The 20388-nt window shown below is 44.1% G+C and overlaps 1 protein-coding gene across 3 annotated transcripts in view; it reads right to left on the bottom strand.

Moving 5' to 3' along the window:
* Positions 1 to 6693: 6693 nt before the first annotated feature.
* The window catches only part of LOC138268029 (adhesion G-protein coupled receptor G1-like), a 360820-nt gene continuing 347125 nt past the window's right edge, over positions 6694 to 20388 (bottom strand). For all 3 annotated transcript variants that reach the window (XM_069217352.1, XM_069217353.1, XM_069217354.1), the window contains one exon: positions 6694 to 11412. In XM_069217352.1, coding sequence (XP_069073453.1) covers positions 11294 to 11412 — 119 coding nt within the window. In that variant the 3' untranslated portion in view covers positions 6694 to 11293. The remainder of the gene's footprint in view (positions 11413 to 20388) is intronic.

The raw sequence follows: 20388 nt of genomic DNA, 5'->3' as shown, positions 1-20388 counted from the left end.
GGAAAATATCGGCATGGTTGCCTCTAATGTGACATTGCGGGAGGCATACAAAGAGGATTTTATTAAAGTTATGATCAAAATTGGCAACAAGAGCAGAACCAACGATATTGAGAAAGAAACACTTACTCTGGATAAAAAATATATACTGAGTCCATCTTGCCTAATGGGACACCATGTATTACGAAGGATTAAGCATAATGAGCAATGGTGGGTGACGAGGCGCGGTCAGTTATGGGTCACATGCTTGAGGAAGTCAGGAGACTTGTGCAGGGCTACAGTACTACAGACTACAAGTTTGGGGAACACGAGCAAATGCCTCTTGCATTGGTCTATCTCATTGCTGCATATCAAGGTGACAGGCGTGCCTAAAGTCCTGGCTAATTATTCAATGGGGAGATCTGTGAGACTTGTATATCTGGACCAGTGTGGCTTTATGCCTGCAGGTCAATAAATTGAAATGTTTGACACCTGAATTGCCGTCTCCAATATACTCAATATGGAACCAGTAGAGAATAGCTCCTTTAACTCCAACAAAGGTGTACTATTCTGTTGAATGGCTTTTCCTATTCAGTACTAGAGAAAATGGTCTTTAGATCATTGTCTTGTCCTGTGTCAAACCACTCTCTATGCACCCAGAAGCCAAAGTAAGGGTGAAAAGAGTTTTTCCATCTGTATTTGGTTGAAGAGGAGGTACAAGGCAGGGATGCCACCTGTCTCCTCTGCTAATTGCCCTTGTTGCGGAGCTATTGGCCTGCAGGATACACTAGGAACCTTTGGTTATCGGCTTCAATTGAAATAATAGATGGAAAGACAGACTGTCCTTGTATGTAGACAACATACTAAATTCATAGTCCCTGAATACTCTACGCTCAGTCTTCTCTATTTCTTCCAAACATTTGGGGAGTACTCATTTTTCAGGATCAATTGGCCAAGAAAAGCTCAGTTTTCTTACATGAAATTGGCCCCTCCAATGCACTCCAGGTGTCCCTTTTACATATCTGAGCATGATTTTGATATGTGGACATTGAAAGATGGGAAAGACTTTGAGAACAATAATTTGGAAATGACGCTGACACAATTTAAGGACGATTCAGTACAATCAAGGAAACTTCCATTCACCCACCTTGTGCCATTGGTGACATTGAGCAGAGGAGTGAATGAAATGCATTACGTTGCCACTTGTAAGTGGGTTTTACTCGGCACAGCAATTGGTGGTGTTAAATGAATGAGTGCGTTTTCACCTCAGCAGAAATCTTTCTTCATGATTAACCGCCACTCAATTGGAAATAATACTTATATTGCATGCACCAACTGAATACGGAATAGGTTTCTGGGTCCTGCAAAGGCAATGGGCTGACTGAAAAGGGGTCTTACCTGGTGAACTCCATCCCTCTCCACGTTTTGGACTAGCAACAAAAAACTAGACCTGAAGAACCTTAGCAGAATCCAAAAATAGGATCTGATTGGGAATTCAAAGTTACATGACGTTGACATCTTTGAAGGGATAATGTTGTTTGATCCACTGTTTTGATTTTGTATTTTCAAAGGCTCAGACATTTTGGTATTTATAGCTGACAAGTCTTGAAAACATTTATGGATGATGATTCTGATATTTAAGTATGAACCACTTCAGATTTGTGACTGAATCTTTGGCAAAATAGCAGTGTTCTTAATACACAGAACATTAATTACTTGGACACATCAGATCCCTTAAAAAAAAAGAAGAGGGATTGGGACAATCATCCAATGCTAGGGAAGTTTCTATAGGCGCAAGTTTCAGAATTGTGTAATTAAATATTCTTTTACAGGATCTAATACACATGTATGCAATTACAGAGGTTTGAAACAGCCACAGATGACTTATGCCTGGGAGGCTGTGGACAGGTTGCTGCTCTTTCCATGTAATGTACCAGTGTCCTGAGAACCAAGAATTGTGAATAATGTAATGAAATAATTATGAATTAATGTGCGAGTACGAATACAAAGTTTTGGTGATCCTGATGGATCTCAATCCTGAGGTTCTTATGATGGGGATTTGGAATGCTGAGGTCTTGCAGACATATATAATTTTATACAATGTAAATCTGGTAGTTGCACTCTGGAATATTGGTGTATGAATTTGTTTATGGCCACTGAGATGCATTGTATTTACACCAAGGTGGCTCTCATAAGACTGATAAAGTGCTGGGCTCTTCAATGCTTACTATGGCCTAGACCATAGTTACAGTGTATTAATGTGTCCACGTGGGATGCCTTTGTAACAAATGCTCAGAATTGTCCTTATTCCGAGGTGATCGCTGATGAGTAGATGAGTTTTGCGTCCCTGAAGTTTGGTGCTGCTGGCTGGTCTGATATGGGTGTGGCAAAATGTGATTTGACTTGTCATGGAGGATTCGCTGCCGTCTTTTTCCTGGTGATTGTGAAGCTTTTGTTTATGTACAAAATAAAAAAAAACTGAAATGAAATGCACTTACGCTAGTGGGCCTTCTCAGACAGCCGGCAGCAATCCTGTCTGCGGGTCTAGATAGGGCATTCGATTCTGTAAATTGAGGATACCTATTTGCTCTATTACAGAGGCTCAACTTTAGACCCAGATTTTTAGCTTATGTCGGATTACTCTCCACCAATCTAACGCCGAACGTCTGTGTAGCAGGTCATTTATCAGAGAACTTTCTAATTCAATGGGGGACGCACCAGGGGTGTCCACTCTCCCCCATTCTTTTCGCCCTACTGATTACACCCTCAGCAGTGTGGGTCAGAATGGATGCCCATGTCCAGGGCTTTGATTGGAGCTTGTTGAACTCAGACAGGATAGCCTTACACGCTGATGATAACTTATTTTTCATGACAGAACCTGATGTCGCTGGTCCTTGAAACCTCCAAATTATGGAACTCTTCAGAGAAACAAAAGGCCTATTTCGTAACACTTATAAATCTGTCCTGCTACCCTTCAATGGATACACCGGGCGATTCTCATGGGCTCTAGATATACGAGTGGCAAAAGAGGGCTTCAAATATTTGGGCATATTTCGGTCTCCTAATCGGGTACTGTTCTGGGCCAGAAATATTGAATCAGTCATGAGCAAGGTACAAGATGAAATTAGGCCATCGTTCCTCCTCCCCATACCACTGCTGGACTGTTCATCTAGATTTAAGATGGTCTCCCTTCCACGACGTCTATACCGAGTACAGAACCACCCTTACAATGTCCCATGTAGCTGGTTTCACCAGATTAACACTACCTTCTCCGCTTTCCTCTGGAACGGTAGAACACCCCGCATTGTCTTAACTACCTGATTCCAGTCCAATCATGGGAGGGTATTGCTGCAGCTGACATGCACTCTTATTATGCAGCATCCCATTTATTGATTATTAATGAATGGTGGTGCAGCCAACACAATGACCCAGCCTACATAACTGAGAAATGGGCGATGGTCCGCTTCTTGCATATCTCTACAGCAACATGAAACTTGATCGGCTTCCTCCTGCTACACAGGTTGTTATTACTACATGGCGAGGAACATTAAAATGCATGGGCTGGTGGGGCAGACTTGCTGAAATGACAGCCTGGTGTCACTGTTCTATCATGTCACAGGTGGCTCTGCTGGAGGGGTTCAGGAAATGGGATTTGATTGGAATCTCGACTCTTGGGGATGTTAGAAATGGGGTCTCTAGTTGGCAGTCAGTGTACACCCTGTCCAAGTAGGGATCCTCACTCTAAGCAGGGTAAGGGAGATACACAGCTCTGATAACCCCTGCTCACCACCTTGGTAGCTTGGCACAAGCAGTCAGGCTTATCTCAGAGGCAATGTGTGAAGTATTTGTACAAACACACACAGTAACACAGTGTAAACACCACAAATGGACTCAAAACAAGTTTAGAAAAATAGCCAATATTTATCTAAATCAAACAAGACCAAAACTACAGAGTATTTCTAAAAGATTAAAACCCAATAAAAACACTCACAAATACAATAGTTCCAACTGGGGCTATCATGATGTCGTTGACGGAGTCGTTCCCAATAGTCTAACGCTTCTCGCGGGGAGGGTGGTGCTGTAACAGAGTCTCATGGACCCCTGGGTACAGTACCTTTGCTAACGAGGAAAACAAGCTGGTGCACGGAGCCAGGGGGGGTGAGGCGTTGCTAGATCCAGTGCGGCATTGATTCCTTACTGCAGCGCAGGGGAGGTGATGCGCCGTTGGGTGAGGCCTGTTTTTTCATGGTTTCAGGCCAGCTTTCCCTCCCACGGGCCCAGGAACTGGATTGGCACCACTTGGCAAGTCAGGGTTCTTAGCAGGAGTACCCAGGTGCTGGCAGGTGAAGTCTTTGATGTCCCTGAGACTTCTTAACAGGAGGCAAGCTCAGTCCAAGCCCTAAGAGAAACCTTACAAGCAGGATTTCAAAAAGCAAAGCCCAAAGCCCTCTTAAGGCAGATGCAGCAGGCCAGCACAGCAAAGCAACAGGCAGAGTGGCAGGTCATCCTCAAGCATCAAGCTCTTCTCCTTGGCAGAGGTTCCTCTTGATCCAGAAGTAATCTGCAGTTGTGGGGTTTTGGGTCCATTACTTATACTCATTTCTGCGATTGAAGTAGGCAAACTTCAAAGGAAAGTCTTTGTAGTGCACAAGACCCTGCCTCTTCGTTGCCCTGCCCCAGACACATTCTAGGGGGCTGGAGTCTGTATTGTGTGAGGGCAGGCACAGACATTTCAAGTGTAGATGTCAGCTTATCCCTCCCACTTTAGCTTAGGAAGACTCATCAGGATATGCAGGACACACCTCAGCTCCCTTTGTGCCACTGTCTAAAGTCAACTCACAAACAGCCCAACTGTCAGTCCGACCCAGACGTGTATTCAGCAACCAGGCAAAGACACAGAATGGTTAAGCCAGAAAATGCTCACTTTCTAAAAGTGGCATTTTAAAAAAGACAATCTAAAAACAACTTTACCAAAAGATGTATTTTTAAATTGTGAGTTCAGAGACCCTAAACCCCACATCTCTCTTTGCTCCAATGGGAACCTACACTTAAAAGATATTTAAAGGCAGTCCCCATGTTAACGTATGGGAGAGATAGGCCTTGCAATAGTGAAAAACGAATGTGGCAGTATTTCACTGTCAGCACATGTAAAACACACCAGTACATGTCCTACCTTTTAAATACACTGCAGCCTGCTCATGGGGCTACCTAGGGCTACCTTAGGGATGACTTACATGTAGTAAAAAGGGAAGGTTTGGGTCTGGCAAGAGGGTACACGTGCCAGGTCGAATTGGCAGTGCACAACTGTACACACAGACATTTCAGTGGCAGATCTGAGACATGTTTACAGGGCTACTCATGTGGATGGCCAATCAGTGCTGCAGGCCCAATAATAGAATTTGATTTACAGGCCCTGGGTTCCTCTAGTGCACCTTACCAGGGACTTACCATAATCGATAAACCAAGCACCAACACATTTTAGACAGAGAGCACATGCACTTTAGCACTGGTTAGCAGTGGTAAAGTGTGCAGATTCCTAAAGCCAACAAAAACAGGTCAGAAAAACTAGGAGGAGGGAGGCAAAAGGTTTGATGATGACCCTGCAAAAAGTGCCAAGTCCAACAGACCCTAAAATCCTTTCAAAGCTTACAAACAAATTATCAATTACATCGTCACCAATTCCATAGATATCTGCAACTAAGACATTCAATCACCCCATGCATTAAAAATCTAGATACACTACCTGACAATCCTCTGGAAGGGAAACTTCTCTTCGGGGATATGGGTGATCATAAAATTACCAAAATATACTGCTCTTTAGTAATTAACAGCACATTCACACTAACAGCCCTCTGATGAGCGTGGGAGACCAATATCAATAATCTAGATGATGAGGACTGGGCAGGGGCCAATGCGAGCACCACGAGAGGCAGCCATCTCCACACGTTTGCGTCTAATATAGTTAAAATAGTTCATAGGGTCTACTACACCAGACTTTGCCTGTGGCACATGGGTACGGTGGCTTCCCCCTCTCGTGCCTCAGGTGTCAAACATCAGAGGAAACATTCATACATATAGTATGGGATTTCCCTGCACTGAACCATTATTGACAAAAAGTAACAAGATGTTTTGGGGAGGGTCTCTCATGGTCCATACAAATGGACCCTCAGCTGACCCTTTTACACATTTCTGATGGCCTGGGGGGCGGGGGGAGAGAACAGGTATAAATAGACACTCCTTTTTCTAGGCCTTACAATCGCCATGAGGAACATAGCGAGGGCATGGAAATCAACCGATGCCCCCTCAATCTCCGAACGGAAGCAGGGTTTGGACTATTGCATGGGGCTCGAGCTACCGGTGTACCAGGCAAGGGGCTGTCCACAGAAACACTCCAAGATCTGGCAGAGATGAGCCGAATATAGGGGCATAGTGTTGCCTCCATTACAGACTCGAGCGCAACTGTTAGATGATGAGACCAGAAACTTAAACGTCTCATGAGGTGGTCAGACTTTCTACACCTTTGTCAATGGATTATGGATGCACGGGATTGGGTGGAGGGAAGGTAATGGGGGAATAGCAAATCATACTTACCTTGTGTTACTACTTGCTGTTGCTTTTGGCAAATGTTTTCTATGTAAACTGGCTGCGATCAGCATAAAATGCGATACAAATTGTTCTAAAAAAATAAACTGACATGAAATGAAGATCTAGTCATAGTCTTTAGAAAGAGTGCAATTTATTATCCGCTATACAGCAGAGCTTTCTAGCCATATTCTCATCACAGCTTGCAAGAATATGTACATCATATAGACCTCAAAATATACACTTAATACTATACTCTCATAATATTTACAACACAATATATATTCCAAAAAAGTTTCAATTGCAAGCTGGTGTACCAAGAGTCCTGTTAGATAGTATGCATTAAGTCTGGTTTGCAAATGGTCATAACTCTCTCACAAGAGTAATCGTGGTGTTGTAACTTTAAGGATACCATTGTGCTCATTGTTTAAAGTCTTCTCAGACGTTTGTGGTTAGCACAAAACACAAAGCTTTGGAGGAAAAATCACTTTCTGTGCTTATGTGCAGCAACTACAAGGATTCCAGCTCTTGTGGAAACTCTTATGCACAGATCAATAATTGCTATGCATATTTGTGACGCTTGCCACAATGCTCATTACAGGGAAATAGAAAACAGTAATTGAAGTACCATAACTCAGAGAAGGTATAGTTATAGTGATTATAGTACTCCCTGCCCTAGGGTGTTCTGTTTTTTGATGATGGCGTCAGAAATCCAGGTATAGGAGCTACAGTACCTCCATCTGCCTGAACAACCCACCTTTACCCTTTGTGGTTACAGAGCTAACATGTTTGTGACTGTGCTTGATGATTAGGTCAACAAAGGATTCTAGGAGAGGGCAGGTGGGCTATGTTCTATATAACATATGTTCGGCCCTTCATGCTTCTTTGTGAAAAGAAGTGTAGCGGTGTTGCACGAAGCAGTTTTCTACGTTGTAGAGCCTTCTTGCTATAACCAGGAGGTAGTCATCTATCGTACCTTACAAATGGTGACTTTGCATGGTGTTCATTCTTTTTGTTTAAACTGCTGCCCCCAGCAGTATTATCAATCCTAGGGATGTAGATGGAAATAGGGATAAGGGGTCACATCTGCCCACACCTTCTGCAGCTCGCCATTTATTCTATTCACACGTTGGCTCTTCTGTGAAGGTACCCCGGAGACCTTGATCCTTGAGTTTCCCCTTTCCTTACCTAGGGGGAGTCAGAGGCTCTCTGTAGGACAGCTGTAAACTTTAGCCCTTGATGAGAACACAATAGAATGTACCCAGGTTTTGGGAAGGGTCTGGGAGTAGAAGGCTTTAGCCAACAAGGTGATATAAGGGAGGATGTCACAAGCTAAGTCACAAGATAACTGTCAATAAACACAGTCTAACCAATTTCAATGAGGTCACGGTTATGGGCTGTGGGCTGGTGGGTAGCCTCTTGACACTAGAGGCGTGCATTGTCCCTATACTTAGCCTGAAGCGAAATTTGAATTTAGGCCTTTAGCTGAATCTGGGATTTTTAAACCGAAAGCATCTCTTTCCATTTTTGACATTGTATTGGTTCCTTGACCAACTGAGTGGACCCCAATAGTAGCATATGATTCCTTATCTACCTTGGCCAGCATCAGTCACTCTGCTGTCCGGATCAGTGTTCTGTTGAGCTCAATTCTGAGGCCTCCTCCCACCCGCACAGGAAACAAGCAAATGTTTCCTATTTAGCTTATTTCCCTTTACCTCTGCCAGTGAAATGATTGACAAAATGTGAGTATTTTTCAATCTCAAGCGTCAGCTTTGCAATGCGCCTGCGGTATTACTGTCTCAGGCGCCCAAACATTTCCCTTCAGGAACCCCGGTCAGTTGATGCTATGTATTTTCAAAGGTTTGTTAAGGTTTGTGTACCTGTGGGGGCTTAATAGGCAAGTGCTTGTACTCTGCAGAATATTATTGGTAATAAATATATGGACTACAGCCACAAACTACTTTCTGTAATTGGATGGATGGAAATCTTGTTATAATGCCTGTATTACAAAAGCCTACTACTTGAGGTGTAGCAATGCAGAAATGGGTAGGATTCAGGCATGGACTCCGGTTTGAAAAATGCGGTCACGTTGCCTGTGCCGCAGGTACGCTGAGAGAGCAGTTTAGCATTAGCCCTGTATGTGAATATCACGAGTGGGAATGGCAAAGGGCTGCAATTGATCGAGATCTATAAGCATTTCAGGAGCCGGTGTGCAAGCCCGCCCACCTTGATTCATTGCAGCAGGCTCCTGCTCATTGAGGGGCGTGGGATTTGTTTTCTGGAGCCAGAGGCTAGCACCTTGGCACAGTGCTGGCATTTATCCGCAAATAATACAGCAGCAAGGCATGTTCCCACTATCACTTAACCTTCTAAAGAACAATGAAAGTATGAAACAAGTCGAGGTTTAGTAAGCACTAGGCTGCGTGTGAACATGCAAGCAATCACATATCTACTGTGAGTAAAGACAGTTTGAGTCTACATGTACCATTGTGCTTTTGTGAAGGAGAAGGACCGTCTCGTCAGCCAGTGTGCAACCCCATGGACGTTTATTGAAAGTATATCAACAGGACTGGTCCCTGCAATTAACTGGCCTATGCTCATGTAGCAAAGGAACCAAATACTTGTAAAGTGCATGACAAGAGAACTTTCCTGTCGGTTGCTGATCTGTGGCTGTCTGATAGAAGGATTGCTTAATAGTAGGATGGGATCCAGTGTTATCCAGGGAGAGTCGGAGGGAGCAGATGGCTCAAGAGTAGTTGTGCCCTGTAGGAGGAAGTAGTGCTTATTTTGCCAAGCTGTGGTCTACCCTCCGCAGTGCGTCAATTACAACTGTTGCATTGTTCTGTTGTCAACTGTAGCATCAGTGCTGGTCTGCATTTCTGCTTTCCAGACTCCGTAGGGACGCACTGTGCTAGTATCACAGTAAATCACCTTCAGTCATCAAGGCAGATCACATGGTAACAGAAATAAATAAAAATAAAAAATGAAGAGATACTTGAAACCCCATCAAGTAAGGGTCCATGACTTATTGTAGCTGAGACATGTGGAAGAGAGTAGGTAATCTGCAAGTAAACTCAGACCTTGATCATCAGCATGTTTCTCAGTGAAACATTACTGAAAGAGTGTGGCTCAGTGGGCTGAATGCTCATTGCTAAACTGGCAGGGAGCTCCGAGGCATGAATGTGAATCCTGCAGTCAAACTCATCTTTCCAAAGGTTGGTATACTGAGTACCTTTAATTGGTTTATAGTAACACCTGTTATTTAGAGTGCTTAGAAACTTTATCTTATCAAGATAGGCCACATCTAGGACTATTTAGACTAAGTTATAATTAGCTGGATCAGATGGTATTCCCTGCTCATATATAGGTGGGGCATTCATTAGATTTCCAGTTTAGGTGGATCCAAAGTCCATCAGAAAAGGACTCCCACTAGGATTCCCATGAGATTCTAGTTCTGAGTGTGTCAGGTAATCCATGGAATGCTGAATGTGGGTGGAGTAGTGATGCTGTGCCTTCTCCCTGTGGTGCAGGGTGCCCATGCTGTGTGGGGTAGTGTGTTCATGAAGAGTCAGCTCTATGTGAAGCAGAGTGTCCATTCAGGACCAGCTCTTGAAGAGCTTAGGGTGATACACGGTGTCCATAAGATACAATCTCTGAATGAAACAATATGTCCACCTTTAGGTGGAGAGAGGTGTCTGTGAGATGTCCATTCTGCGTTGAGCAGGACTCATGAAATACCAACCCTGAATGCAGTAGAGATCTATGTTATGTCACCCCTGCAGAAGCAATGTCTAACAGAAGAATGCATATCAGGTTTGTGAGATATCAATTGTGGCTGGAGCACTGTGTGAAGAAAGAAGTAGGTCAAATACCAGCTCTGGGAGGAGAAGGGTGCTCATGAGTCACCTCTAATTGTAGCACAGGGTCATGAACAGGCAGTTCTGAGTTAAGAAGGGTGACCAAGAAATTCCAGCTTTCGGTGGAACAAGGTGCCTATGAGAGGCCAGCTCTCCATGAAGCAAGGTATTCTGGAAATTCAAGCTCTATCTGTGCTCATGAATTACAGATGAGATGCCAGCTTTTGATGGGAAGATTCTCTCTGTGAAATGTTAGCTCTGCATTGAGCAGGGTGTCAATCAGATATTAACTCTGGGAGGCACAGGGTATGCCATAATTATGCCATAATTGCCAGCTCTGTGTGGATTATAGTTTCCATGAGTATATATTCCTGAGTTCAGCATATTGTCCATGAAATGTTGGCTCAGTGTGGAGCAGGTTGTCAATGAGATTCTGGGTCTGGTTGAAGCAGAGGGTCATTAAGATGACCGCCCTTTCTAGACCTGGATCTTCGTGAAATGGCAGACCTGGTAGTAGCAGGAAGTTCATGAGATGTTAGCTCTGAAAGACACTGGTTGATGAGATGGTTGCTATGTGCAGAGCTGGTTATCCATGAGATGGCAGCTATGGTTGAAGCAGGGTGCCCATAAGGTTCTATCTTTGCAAACAGATGGTTCTTGTTTGAGCCACCAAGCAGCTTCTAGACCTTGAAGGAAGCTCTATGTCATACCTCGACCGAACATCCCATTTGCCATAGGTCAGTGAAAACTAGCTCTTCTCTTGGCCTTCAAAATTACGAGCAGAATTGTAGATGTTCCCACTCTTGGTTCTGAGCAATGCCAAGATCAAGCCTTTCTGACTGAGCTTGTCCCAATAACACCAGACGAGGGTGAAGTTCTCATTCTTCTGGCAGGCGGATACTGGACTGTGGTCTGATGCTATCTGTGGTGACCTGTGAGGTCTCGGAACGCTGGGCCTGACGTCGCATGACACGATACCACACAAAGATGAAGCAACCTGCAGGCAGTGGAAAGGGAGAAAAAATATAATGTTATGAGTGCGAAGGAATACTGACTGAGCACAGAAGAAAATGACTGGGTGGGATCAGAGGAAGGAAAGGAGAGAAAGAACAAAGGAGGAAGATGGTGAAAACAGAAAAGAGACTGAGTGGATATGGGAGCAGAGGGGAGAAATTAAAATGAATAGAAAAGACAATAAGTTGCAAGATGGGAGTTGCAGAAATAGTGGGAGAAATTGAAATATGCAACTAAAGTCTTTCAATTTACCCTCCCCTGAGGCACCAGTGGTAATAAAATACTTATAAGAAATGAAAAGTTAAAACCAGGAAAGGCACTATAACCAGGAACAATAATTAAACTCTCACAAGCAGAACCATCAAGCTAAGATATGTAACACTAAACCTGGCCGACTGCTCAGATCAACTCCACAAAGCATGGTTGGAGGAGTTTATCACCTTCTGTACAGCAAGCCTTGACAGTGGCCTCATAAAGAATACTGTCAGAGACAGTCTCAAACAGGGGCATCTGATGACCAAAGAGGGGTCAACAATCCCATTCTAGGGAGTGAACAAGGGTGGTACAGATAACCTCAAAGCCAGATGAAAGCGTGTCTGTCAACAATGTGATCTGAGTCGCATAGAAAATAAACCATACTTGCTCATCCCTTGCCCTAGATACAAAAAAAAGAAAGAACTTATACTATAGAGAACTTTCCAGCAGACTTCTCTTTTAAAGCTTAATGATGCACAAAAGATCTGATCTCCAATGACATGAAAGCCATAGGAGGCAGAAAATGCAAAATAGTTCTTGTCAGTGTTGGAATCCACCAGGGACTCAAAAGGTGAGCATGAGTAAGATCACAAATTACGCAGTAATGGGGATGAGAGGGAGGACAGAAGGGATGAGAGGTAAGATAGAAGGGATGAGAGGAAGGACAGAAAGAATGAGAGGGCACAAAGGGGCGAGGCAGCAATATGATGGAGAAGATGGGGAAGAAAGTGGAAGTATGGGAGGTAAGAGATAGAAATGAAATGCAACTGGTGGTCATAAAAGGAGAGAGAAAAGGTGAATAAAACAGAATAGGAGAGAAGTGAGAGCAGGGTAGAGGCAAATATAAAGAAAAGAGAAATGTTATGACATGAAAAATGAAACTGATGAGAGAATATTATATATTTCTATACGTGGTTCAGGCTTAATGATGTTGGGTTGGAATTTAGCAGGGTTGAATAACAAAAGAGCTGATGAGAGGAGGCTCAGTTTATGGAAGGATCAGCATATAGTGGCCATACAAGAAACCTGGGTAGTGATAACTCCTTCTACTTGGACGGTACTTCTCCTTTTTCTCTCCAGCCCTTCCGTCACAACATAGCAGAGCGAAGGGGGATTAGTGACGTTAGTATCTTTAAAACTCCTGTGCAAGTTAATACAGTTAAATACTGGCGCTAGCTATTTGTTGGCAACACAGTTAGATTTCAAGCAAGCAACCAGCCTACTAGGTGTTCTTTTTTATAATTATTTTACCAAGCCAGAGCCTGTGGAACATCTGCTGGCCCTGAAGTCTTTTTCAGAATCTTATGTGGAAAATCATGTTAACCCATGTCTGTTGATTTTATTTGAAGATTTCAATATTAATTCATGTGATTCTTTGTGTCATTTCAAAGTGGACCAATTTCTAGAAGGTTTTAACCAGCGTAATTTTGCGCATACATGCCAAGGGCATCTACATACTGATATTTTAGCTGAATTTAATTTGGTAGACACTCACCAAAGTAGGAAAGATGGAGATACTCCCACTTTTGTAGGCAGTAGTTCCTGCTTGATTATTTATTATATGTTTATTTCAGCCCCATTAGTCCAGTCTGTTCTACACTTTCAGGTCAGATAGAATCGGTTTAGTGACCATAATCTGCTACACCTGGCTGCTGACTGGAGAATGAGGGAGGAAGTCAAATTATCCACAGGGCCCAGGCACTCTGCCATTTCACTGCGGGATCAAGCATGCATGAAGTGGAACAAGGTCCCACTGGATTCCTTTTTAAATAATCTCCAAGGTGTTTGTGGGCAACATATTAGCCTGTGTTCAGAGGGTCATACGCAAGCTGATGTCCTACTGAGAGCTTTTAACAGGATATGCGTACATGTCTCAGATAGTCTAGTTAGGGTGGGCAGAATATCTAAGAACAGGGAGAAAGGTGGTTTGACCACAATTGTTCTAAGGCACATCAAAGCTTGTTTACAGCATTAAAAGCTAAGGGATAATATGCTGATAACATTCTGTAGGAAGAGTTACAAGTGAGCATTAGCAGTTCAAAAAAGGTAAATTAAAAAAGATGCCTAGGACCAAGTACTTCAGACTGATGTATTAAAAAACAGTGATAAATTCTGGTAAATTGTGAACTGGCCTTCTTTTAATGGAGTGTCTAATAGTGTTTTGAATGCACCATTGCACCAGATACATGGGTAACCCAATTTCAGGGGATCTATGGGAGTGGGACAATGGATGCCCTTAACAGTCTGACCGAAGTCTTGGGAGGAGATTTTGAACTGATGTTTACTGAGGAGGAAGTATCGGAGTCTATTTACACTATGTGGAATGAGAAGGTGCTTGGCTCCGATGGGGTTCCAGCAGGTGTATATAAGACAAACCCCAAGCATTGGGCTAAATTTTTAACTAACACTTTAAATGCCGCCTGTACTATTTTAATACCCTTCTCCTAGTCTAGGTCTATAATTATCCCAGTCTTTAACAAATGAGCTAGAAATGACCTGCAATGTATTAGACCAACCTCTCTTATAGACTCTGTGTTTAAGGTAATGGGGAGAATGATTCTCTCAAGGCTAACCTACTGGCTGAATCATAATAATGTGATCTCCAATCTAATCCCAGTTTTGGTTCAAGCCAGGGAAGAGTACATTAGATCAATGCCTGAATTTGCAGCTAGTTACTGGGAAATCTACTTGTGCTAAAGGGGGCTGTTTACATGTAGCCTTTATGGACTTAACAATAGCCTTCAATAGGGTCAATAAGACGACGTTATAGTTAATCCTTATTAATATGGGGGTAGATCGCAACAAAGTGAATTTCTTGCACGATATACATATAGATTTATCCGTGGTGGTGGGATCTAAACAGCCCGGGAATCTTTCCTCATCCTTTGGAGTACGTAGGGGGTAAGACAAGGTTGCATCCTAGCCCCACTTTTATTTACACTATATATTAATTATCTGAGCCCAACATTGAGCACAGCCAGTAGAAATATTCCCTGAGCAGGGCCACAGGAGATACCAGCACATTTATACGTGGACGATGCTGTGTTGCTGGCAAGAACAGGGGTGGGACTCCAGCAACTTCTTAATATCATTGTGGATTTTATGAATAACCTAGATTTGGCCACTAACTACACCAAATCCTACATTATAGTGATATGATCTAAAAATAAAGGCCGTAGGAAGTGTGTTATAGAAGAAACTAAAATTACCAGGGTGAACAACTTCTCTTATCTAGGGGTTCTATCTGATGATAAAGAAAGCTGGGCTCCGCTCAGGAGAGCAAAAAGGAATGCAATGGCTAGAGCTGTAGCCACTGTTTTTGATTTTGCCAGCCATCTGGGAGCTAAACCTGTAAATGCTCTGGAGAATGTTTATCAATCTAAATGTATCACTCTGGCTAGTTATGACAGCGACATTTGGGGATATAAGGAGACCAGGGATCTACAGAAGGTGAAGAACAAATGTAATAGATGTCTACATTCTGTCACACAATCTACCGCTTTATCTTTATTATCCCTGAAGAATTAGATGGCGGGTTCATCTCGGATCTCTTGGCTCTACGTCCCCTATGAAGGTGGATTAGGATCTGGATGAATCCTGATTTGGAATTAAATTGGACAAGCATTAGGGACTGCTTGTCCCTGGAAAAGGTTAGCTCTATCCCATTGTAGGAAGGTGGCTCTGTATATACTATCTCAAAGTGAGAGATAGTGTGCACAGAGTCCAAGGGTTCCCCTTAGAGGTTGATAGTGGCAATAATAGATAATATTAATGCTCTATTTGTGGTAGTGTGGTCCAGCAGTAGGCTTATCTGAGGGTAGTGTTAGGCATTTGTTGTACACACACAGGCAATAATTGGGAACACACACTCAAAGACTTAACTCCAGGCCAATAGGTTTTTATAAAGAAAAATATTGTTTTCCTAATTTATTTTAGAACCACAAGATTCAGAATTCAAGTAAGTACATAAATAGTAACATACCTGGCATAGGTAAAAATAGAACTTTGAATGACAACAGTAATATACACAGTTTGGCATAAAATGGCAAATTCAACAGTTCCTGGGGGAGGTAAGTATAAGTTAGTTTAGCAGGTAAGTAAAGCACTTACAAGTTCAGTCTCCGGGGCATAAGCAGCTCACCTTTGGGGGTTCAAGTCAACCCCAAACACCCAGCACCAGCAACACAGGGCTGGTCAGGTGCAGAGGTCAAAGAGAAGCCCAAATAACTTATGGGACCTATGGAGACTAGGGGTGCTCCGGTTCCAGTCTGTTAGCAGTTAAGTACCTGCATCCTCGGGGAGCAGACCAGGGGCGTTTTGTAGAGCACTGGAGGGGTCCCAAACAAGCACATAAAATACACCCTCAGCGGCGGCCGGGTGCAGTGTGCAAAGAAGGTGTTGGGTTTTGTATTGGTTTTAATGGAGGGAAGCGGGGGTCACTCTGGCGATGCAGGCAGGGCACAGGGGGGCTTCTCGGGCTAGCCACAACTGGGTAAAGTTGAGGGCCACCTGCTGGTCACTCCTGCACCGGTAGTTGGTTCCTATCGGGCCTGGGGGCTGCGGTTGAAGTGCTTCTTCCAGGCGTTGGGTTCTTTGTTCCCGGGCAGTCGCAGTCAGGGGGATCCTCTGGGTTCTCTCTGCAGGCGTCACCGTGCGGCTGCAGGCAGGTCATCTGAGGGTGGCCATGTAGTGGGAGTCGCCTGGGGGTCCTCGCTGCAGTGTTGGTTTCTCTGGACACGGGCCAGGGGCGCCAGGTGCAGAGTGTTGGGGAACCACGCTTCAGGAGTGAGGTGAGGGTCCCTTTAAAGATGTTTTTTCTTGTTGCTTTGGACAGAGCCGCAGTCCATGGGAGTTTTTTGGGCCTTTGGGTTGTAGGGCAGTCCTGAGTCAGCAGAGGTCGCTGGTCCCATTGGATGTGTCGCTTTTGCAGGTTCTCTGAATCTGGAGACAGCCCGGTAGGGCTGGAGCCAAAGCAGTTGTCGTCTCCGTCTTCTCTGCTGGGTTTTCAGGTCAGTAGTCCTTCTTCTTGTTCAGATTGTCAGGCTTCACCCTCCTTGCGCCTCTTCCCTTTGAGGAGGGGGGCACATCCTTAATACTACTGGGCTAAATTCTCCAAAGCAAGATGGAGGATTTTCTAAGGAAGGGCTCACCTCAGCTCAGGACACCTTAGGGGCTGTCCTGGCTGGACGGTGCCTCCTCGTTTTTCTCATTATCTCCTCCGGACGTGCCACCAAAAGTGGGGGCTGTGTCCAGGGGGCGGGCATCTCCACTAGCTGGAGTGCCCTGAGGTGTTGTAACACCAGGCTTGAGCCTTTGGGGCTCACCGCCAGGTGTTACAGTTCCTGCAGGGGGAGGTGTGAGGCACCTCCACCGAGGACAGGCTTTGTTCCTGGTCACAGAGCGCACAAAGGCACTCACCCAATGTGGCCAGAAACTAGTCTAGGCAGTCTGGCATGCAGGGGGCATCTTTAAGATGCCCTCAGAGTGCATTTCTCAATAAATCTCACACTGGCACCAGTGTGGATTTATTATGTTGAGAAGTTTGATACCAATTTTCCCAGTATTCAGTGTAGCCATTATGGAACTGTAGAGCTTGTGTTTGACAGACTCCCAGACCACATACTCTTAATGGCTACCCTGAACTTACAATGTCTAAGAATTGGCTTAGACCCTGGATGGACATAGTGCTCATGCAGCTATGCCCTCACCTGTGCAATAGTGCACCCTGCCTTAGGGCTGTAAGGCCTGCTAGAGGGGTGACTTACCTATGCCACAGGCAGTGGGTTGTGGGCATGGCAGCCTGAGTGGAGTGCCATGTCGACTTAGTCTTTTTCTTCCCACCAGCACACACAAGCTGTGAGGCAGTGTGCATGTGCTGAGTGAGGGGTCCCTAGGGTACATGCTGCAGCCCTTAGAGACCTTCCCTGGCCACAGCGCCCTTGGTACCAGGGGTACCATTTACAAGGGGCTTATCTGTGTGCCAGGGCTATGCCAATTGTGGAGACAAAGGTACAGTTTTAGGTAAAAAACACTGGTGCTGGGGCCTGGTTAGCAGGGTCCCAGCACAGTTCCAATCATAACTAGCATCAACAAAAGGCAAAAGGTTAGGGGGTAGCCATGCCAACAGTGACATTTTCCTACACAACCTCCCCCCCCCCAAAAAAAAGAAAGAGGATGAGTCTAACCTTTACCAAGAGAGTCTTCATTTTCTAAGTGGAAGAACCTGGAAAGGCCATCTGCATTGGCATGGGCAGTCCCAGGTCTGTGTTCCACTGCAAAGTCCATTCCATGTAGGGAAATGAACCACCTCAACAGTTTAGGGTTCTCTCCTTTCATCTGCATAAGCCATCTGAGAGATCTGAGGTCAGTTTGAACTATGAAGTGAGTACCAAACAGGTATGGTCTCAACTTCTTCAGTGACCAAACCACAGCAAAGGCCTCCCTCTCAATGGCACTCCAACACTGCTCCCTGGGGAGTAACCTCCTGCTAATAAAAGCAACATGCTTTCCTTGACTTGGTCAGACTGCCTTAATAGTTTATTATTGACAGGTAAACTGTCTCCTGTGACCACATCATGGGTACACAAGTGTGTCTGACCAGGGGTCAAAGAAAAGAGCTCAGCATACTGTTGTAGGACTTGCCTGCAGTCAGCTTGCTGTTGCCTAGAGAGGGTGTCTGAGTAAGTACCTCCATCCACTGAGCCATCTTTAGGGTCAGTGGAGAGAGGTTCACTCTCTGCTTCCTGATCCTTATCAGTAACCATCAACATGGTTATGTCTGCCCTGTCATTGTAGAGTCTGAGGCTGTTAACATGGATCACCCTCTTGGGTGTCCCGCTAGTGCCCAGGTCCACTAGGCAAGTGACCGGACTCTTCTTTTCTAGCACTGGGTAAGGGCCACTCCATCTGTCCTGGAGTGCCCTGGGAGCCACAGGTTCCAGAACCCAGACTTTCTGCCATGGCTGAAATTCAACAATTGCAGCCTTTTGGTCATACCACAACTTCTGGAGTTGTTGGCTGGCCTCAAGGTTTTTGCTTGCCTTTTCCATGTACTCTGCCATTCTGGAGCGGAGGCCTATTACATAGTCCACTACATCTTGTTTAGGCTCATGGAGATGTTTCTCCTAGCCTTCTTTTACAAGTGCCAGTGATCCCCTTACAGGATGGCCAAACAGAAGCTCAAAGGGGGAAAGCCCTACTCACTTCTGAGGCACCTCGCTGTAGGCGAAAAGCAGACATGGCAGGAGGACATCCCAATCTCTGACCCCCGTATCTTTAAAGGATCCTTCGCTACACCTTCTCCATCAAGCAGTGAGGGCTGGGAAGTTCTTACCAGCCTTTTAATTTTGAGTAGCTGCATTTTACAGGATTGTTTGTATCTGTTTTTATGAATAAATGTATTTTTGAATCTGGGATGATATTATGGATTTGTTTACAAACTCGACCTAAATACTTTTTTCTGCTGCATTGAAATACATATTGTGCAGGTTGAAGTGTGTATGTTATACACCGCCCGATAGACTACATATTTTATACTGAGATGCACATGGTAATTGCTATTATATCATGTACATAGTATGTTGCAATACGCACATCACAGAATGAGAGGTGCATATGGTTTGTATTAAGAGACATACACAACAGTGAAATGTATGCACTCTGTAGAAGAAATCTAGAGTAAAATTAAAATTCTTACTTGCTGTATAGTAAAAAATGTATACTATTAATAAAAATGTTTATGCTGCTCTCTGAAATGTATACATTAGCTGCTGCATGGAAAATCATTAGATACTATAACCGACTTGCACATATTTTCCCTGCTGTTTAGAAGATTGTGTGGGATGTAGGGAAAACACTACTTGTAGGGCCCTGTTGACTTTTCCCCAGGGTTAAGAGAAGAAGAGTGAAAGTGATGATGTGTTGAGTCGGAACTGTGAGGTTTGGTAAGTGAGTTTTTTTTTTAAAAGACTTACATGGATACACATGTACTTTTTAAATATAATTCCACTCTTAATTCGCCTAACAGTCTTTGTTCGCTCATTCTCTCTAGAGCATACCAGGTGGTATAGCCCTAATGCCCCACTGACTGCTAACCTTTTTGCATTCCTAAGCAACCTCTAAGCTCTAAAGAACCTCAACAAAACAAGCTTGCCATTGGAAGCATGTCATACCCCCCAGTGGTGCAACTGTACATCGTGATAATTTCAGGAATGTGTATAATGTATGGTAACCCTCACCATGCTTTGAGTTTTCCAGTGCACAATATATACATATATCATTATGCAACATGTTCATTATAATGCATCAAGTATATTTTCTAGGCTGCGGTGTATATATTTTTCTATAGAATATCTGTATTTCTCTGAGCTGTTAAAATGGGTCAGTGAGACAAATACTAGGAGAGCATAGCCAATTCTCTAGCAAATGCCCCATTCACCGAAAACTCGATTCTCCTAATTAATTTACAGATGGGGAACCACTGTATTTCAGGCAGTGCCTCTGGTTCCAGAAACAATATTCTGGCTTGAATGGTGTCCGTGCCGCTGCTTCCAGAAACAATATTCTGGCTTGAATGGTGTCCGCGCCTCTGCTTCCAGAAACAATATTCTGGCTTGAATGGTGTTCGCGCCTCTGGTTCCAGAAACAATATTCTAGCTTGAACGGTGTTCACGCCTCTGCTTCCAGAAACAATATTCTGGCTTGA

The sequence above is a fragment of the Pleurodeles waltl genome, chromosome 12 (assembly GCF_031143425.1).
Source record: "Pleurodeles waltl isolate 20211129_DDA chromosome 12, aPleWal1.hap1.20221129, whole genome shotgun sequence".
Classification (NCBI taxonomy): domain Eukaryota; kingdom Metazoa; phylum Chordata; class Amphibia; order Caudata; family Salamandridae; genus Pleurodeles; species Pleurodeles waltl.
The sequence above is the reverse complement of the archived record's forward strand: the minus strand, read 5'-3'. Positions and strand labels throughout refer to the sequence as shown.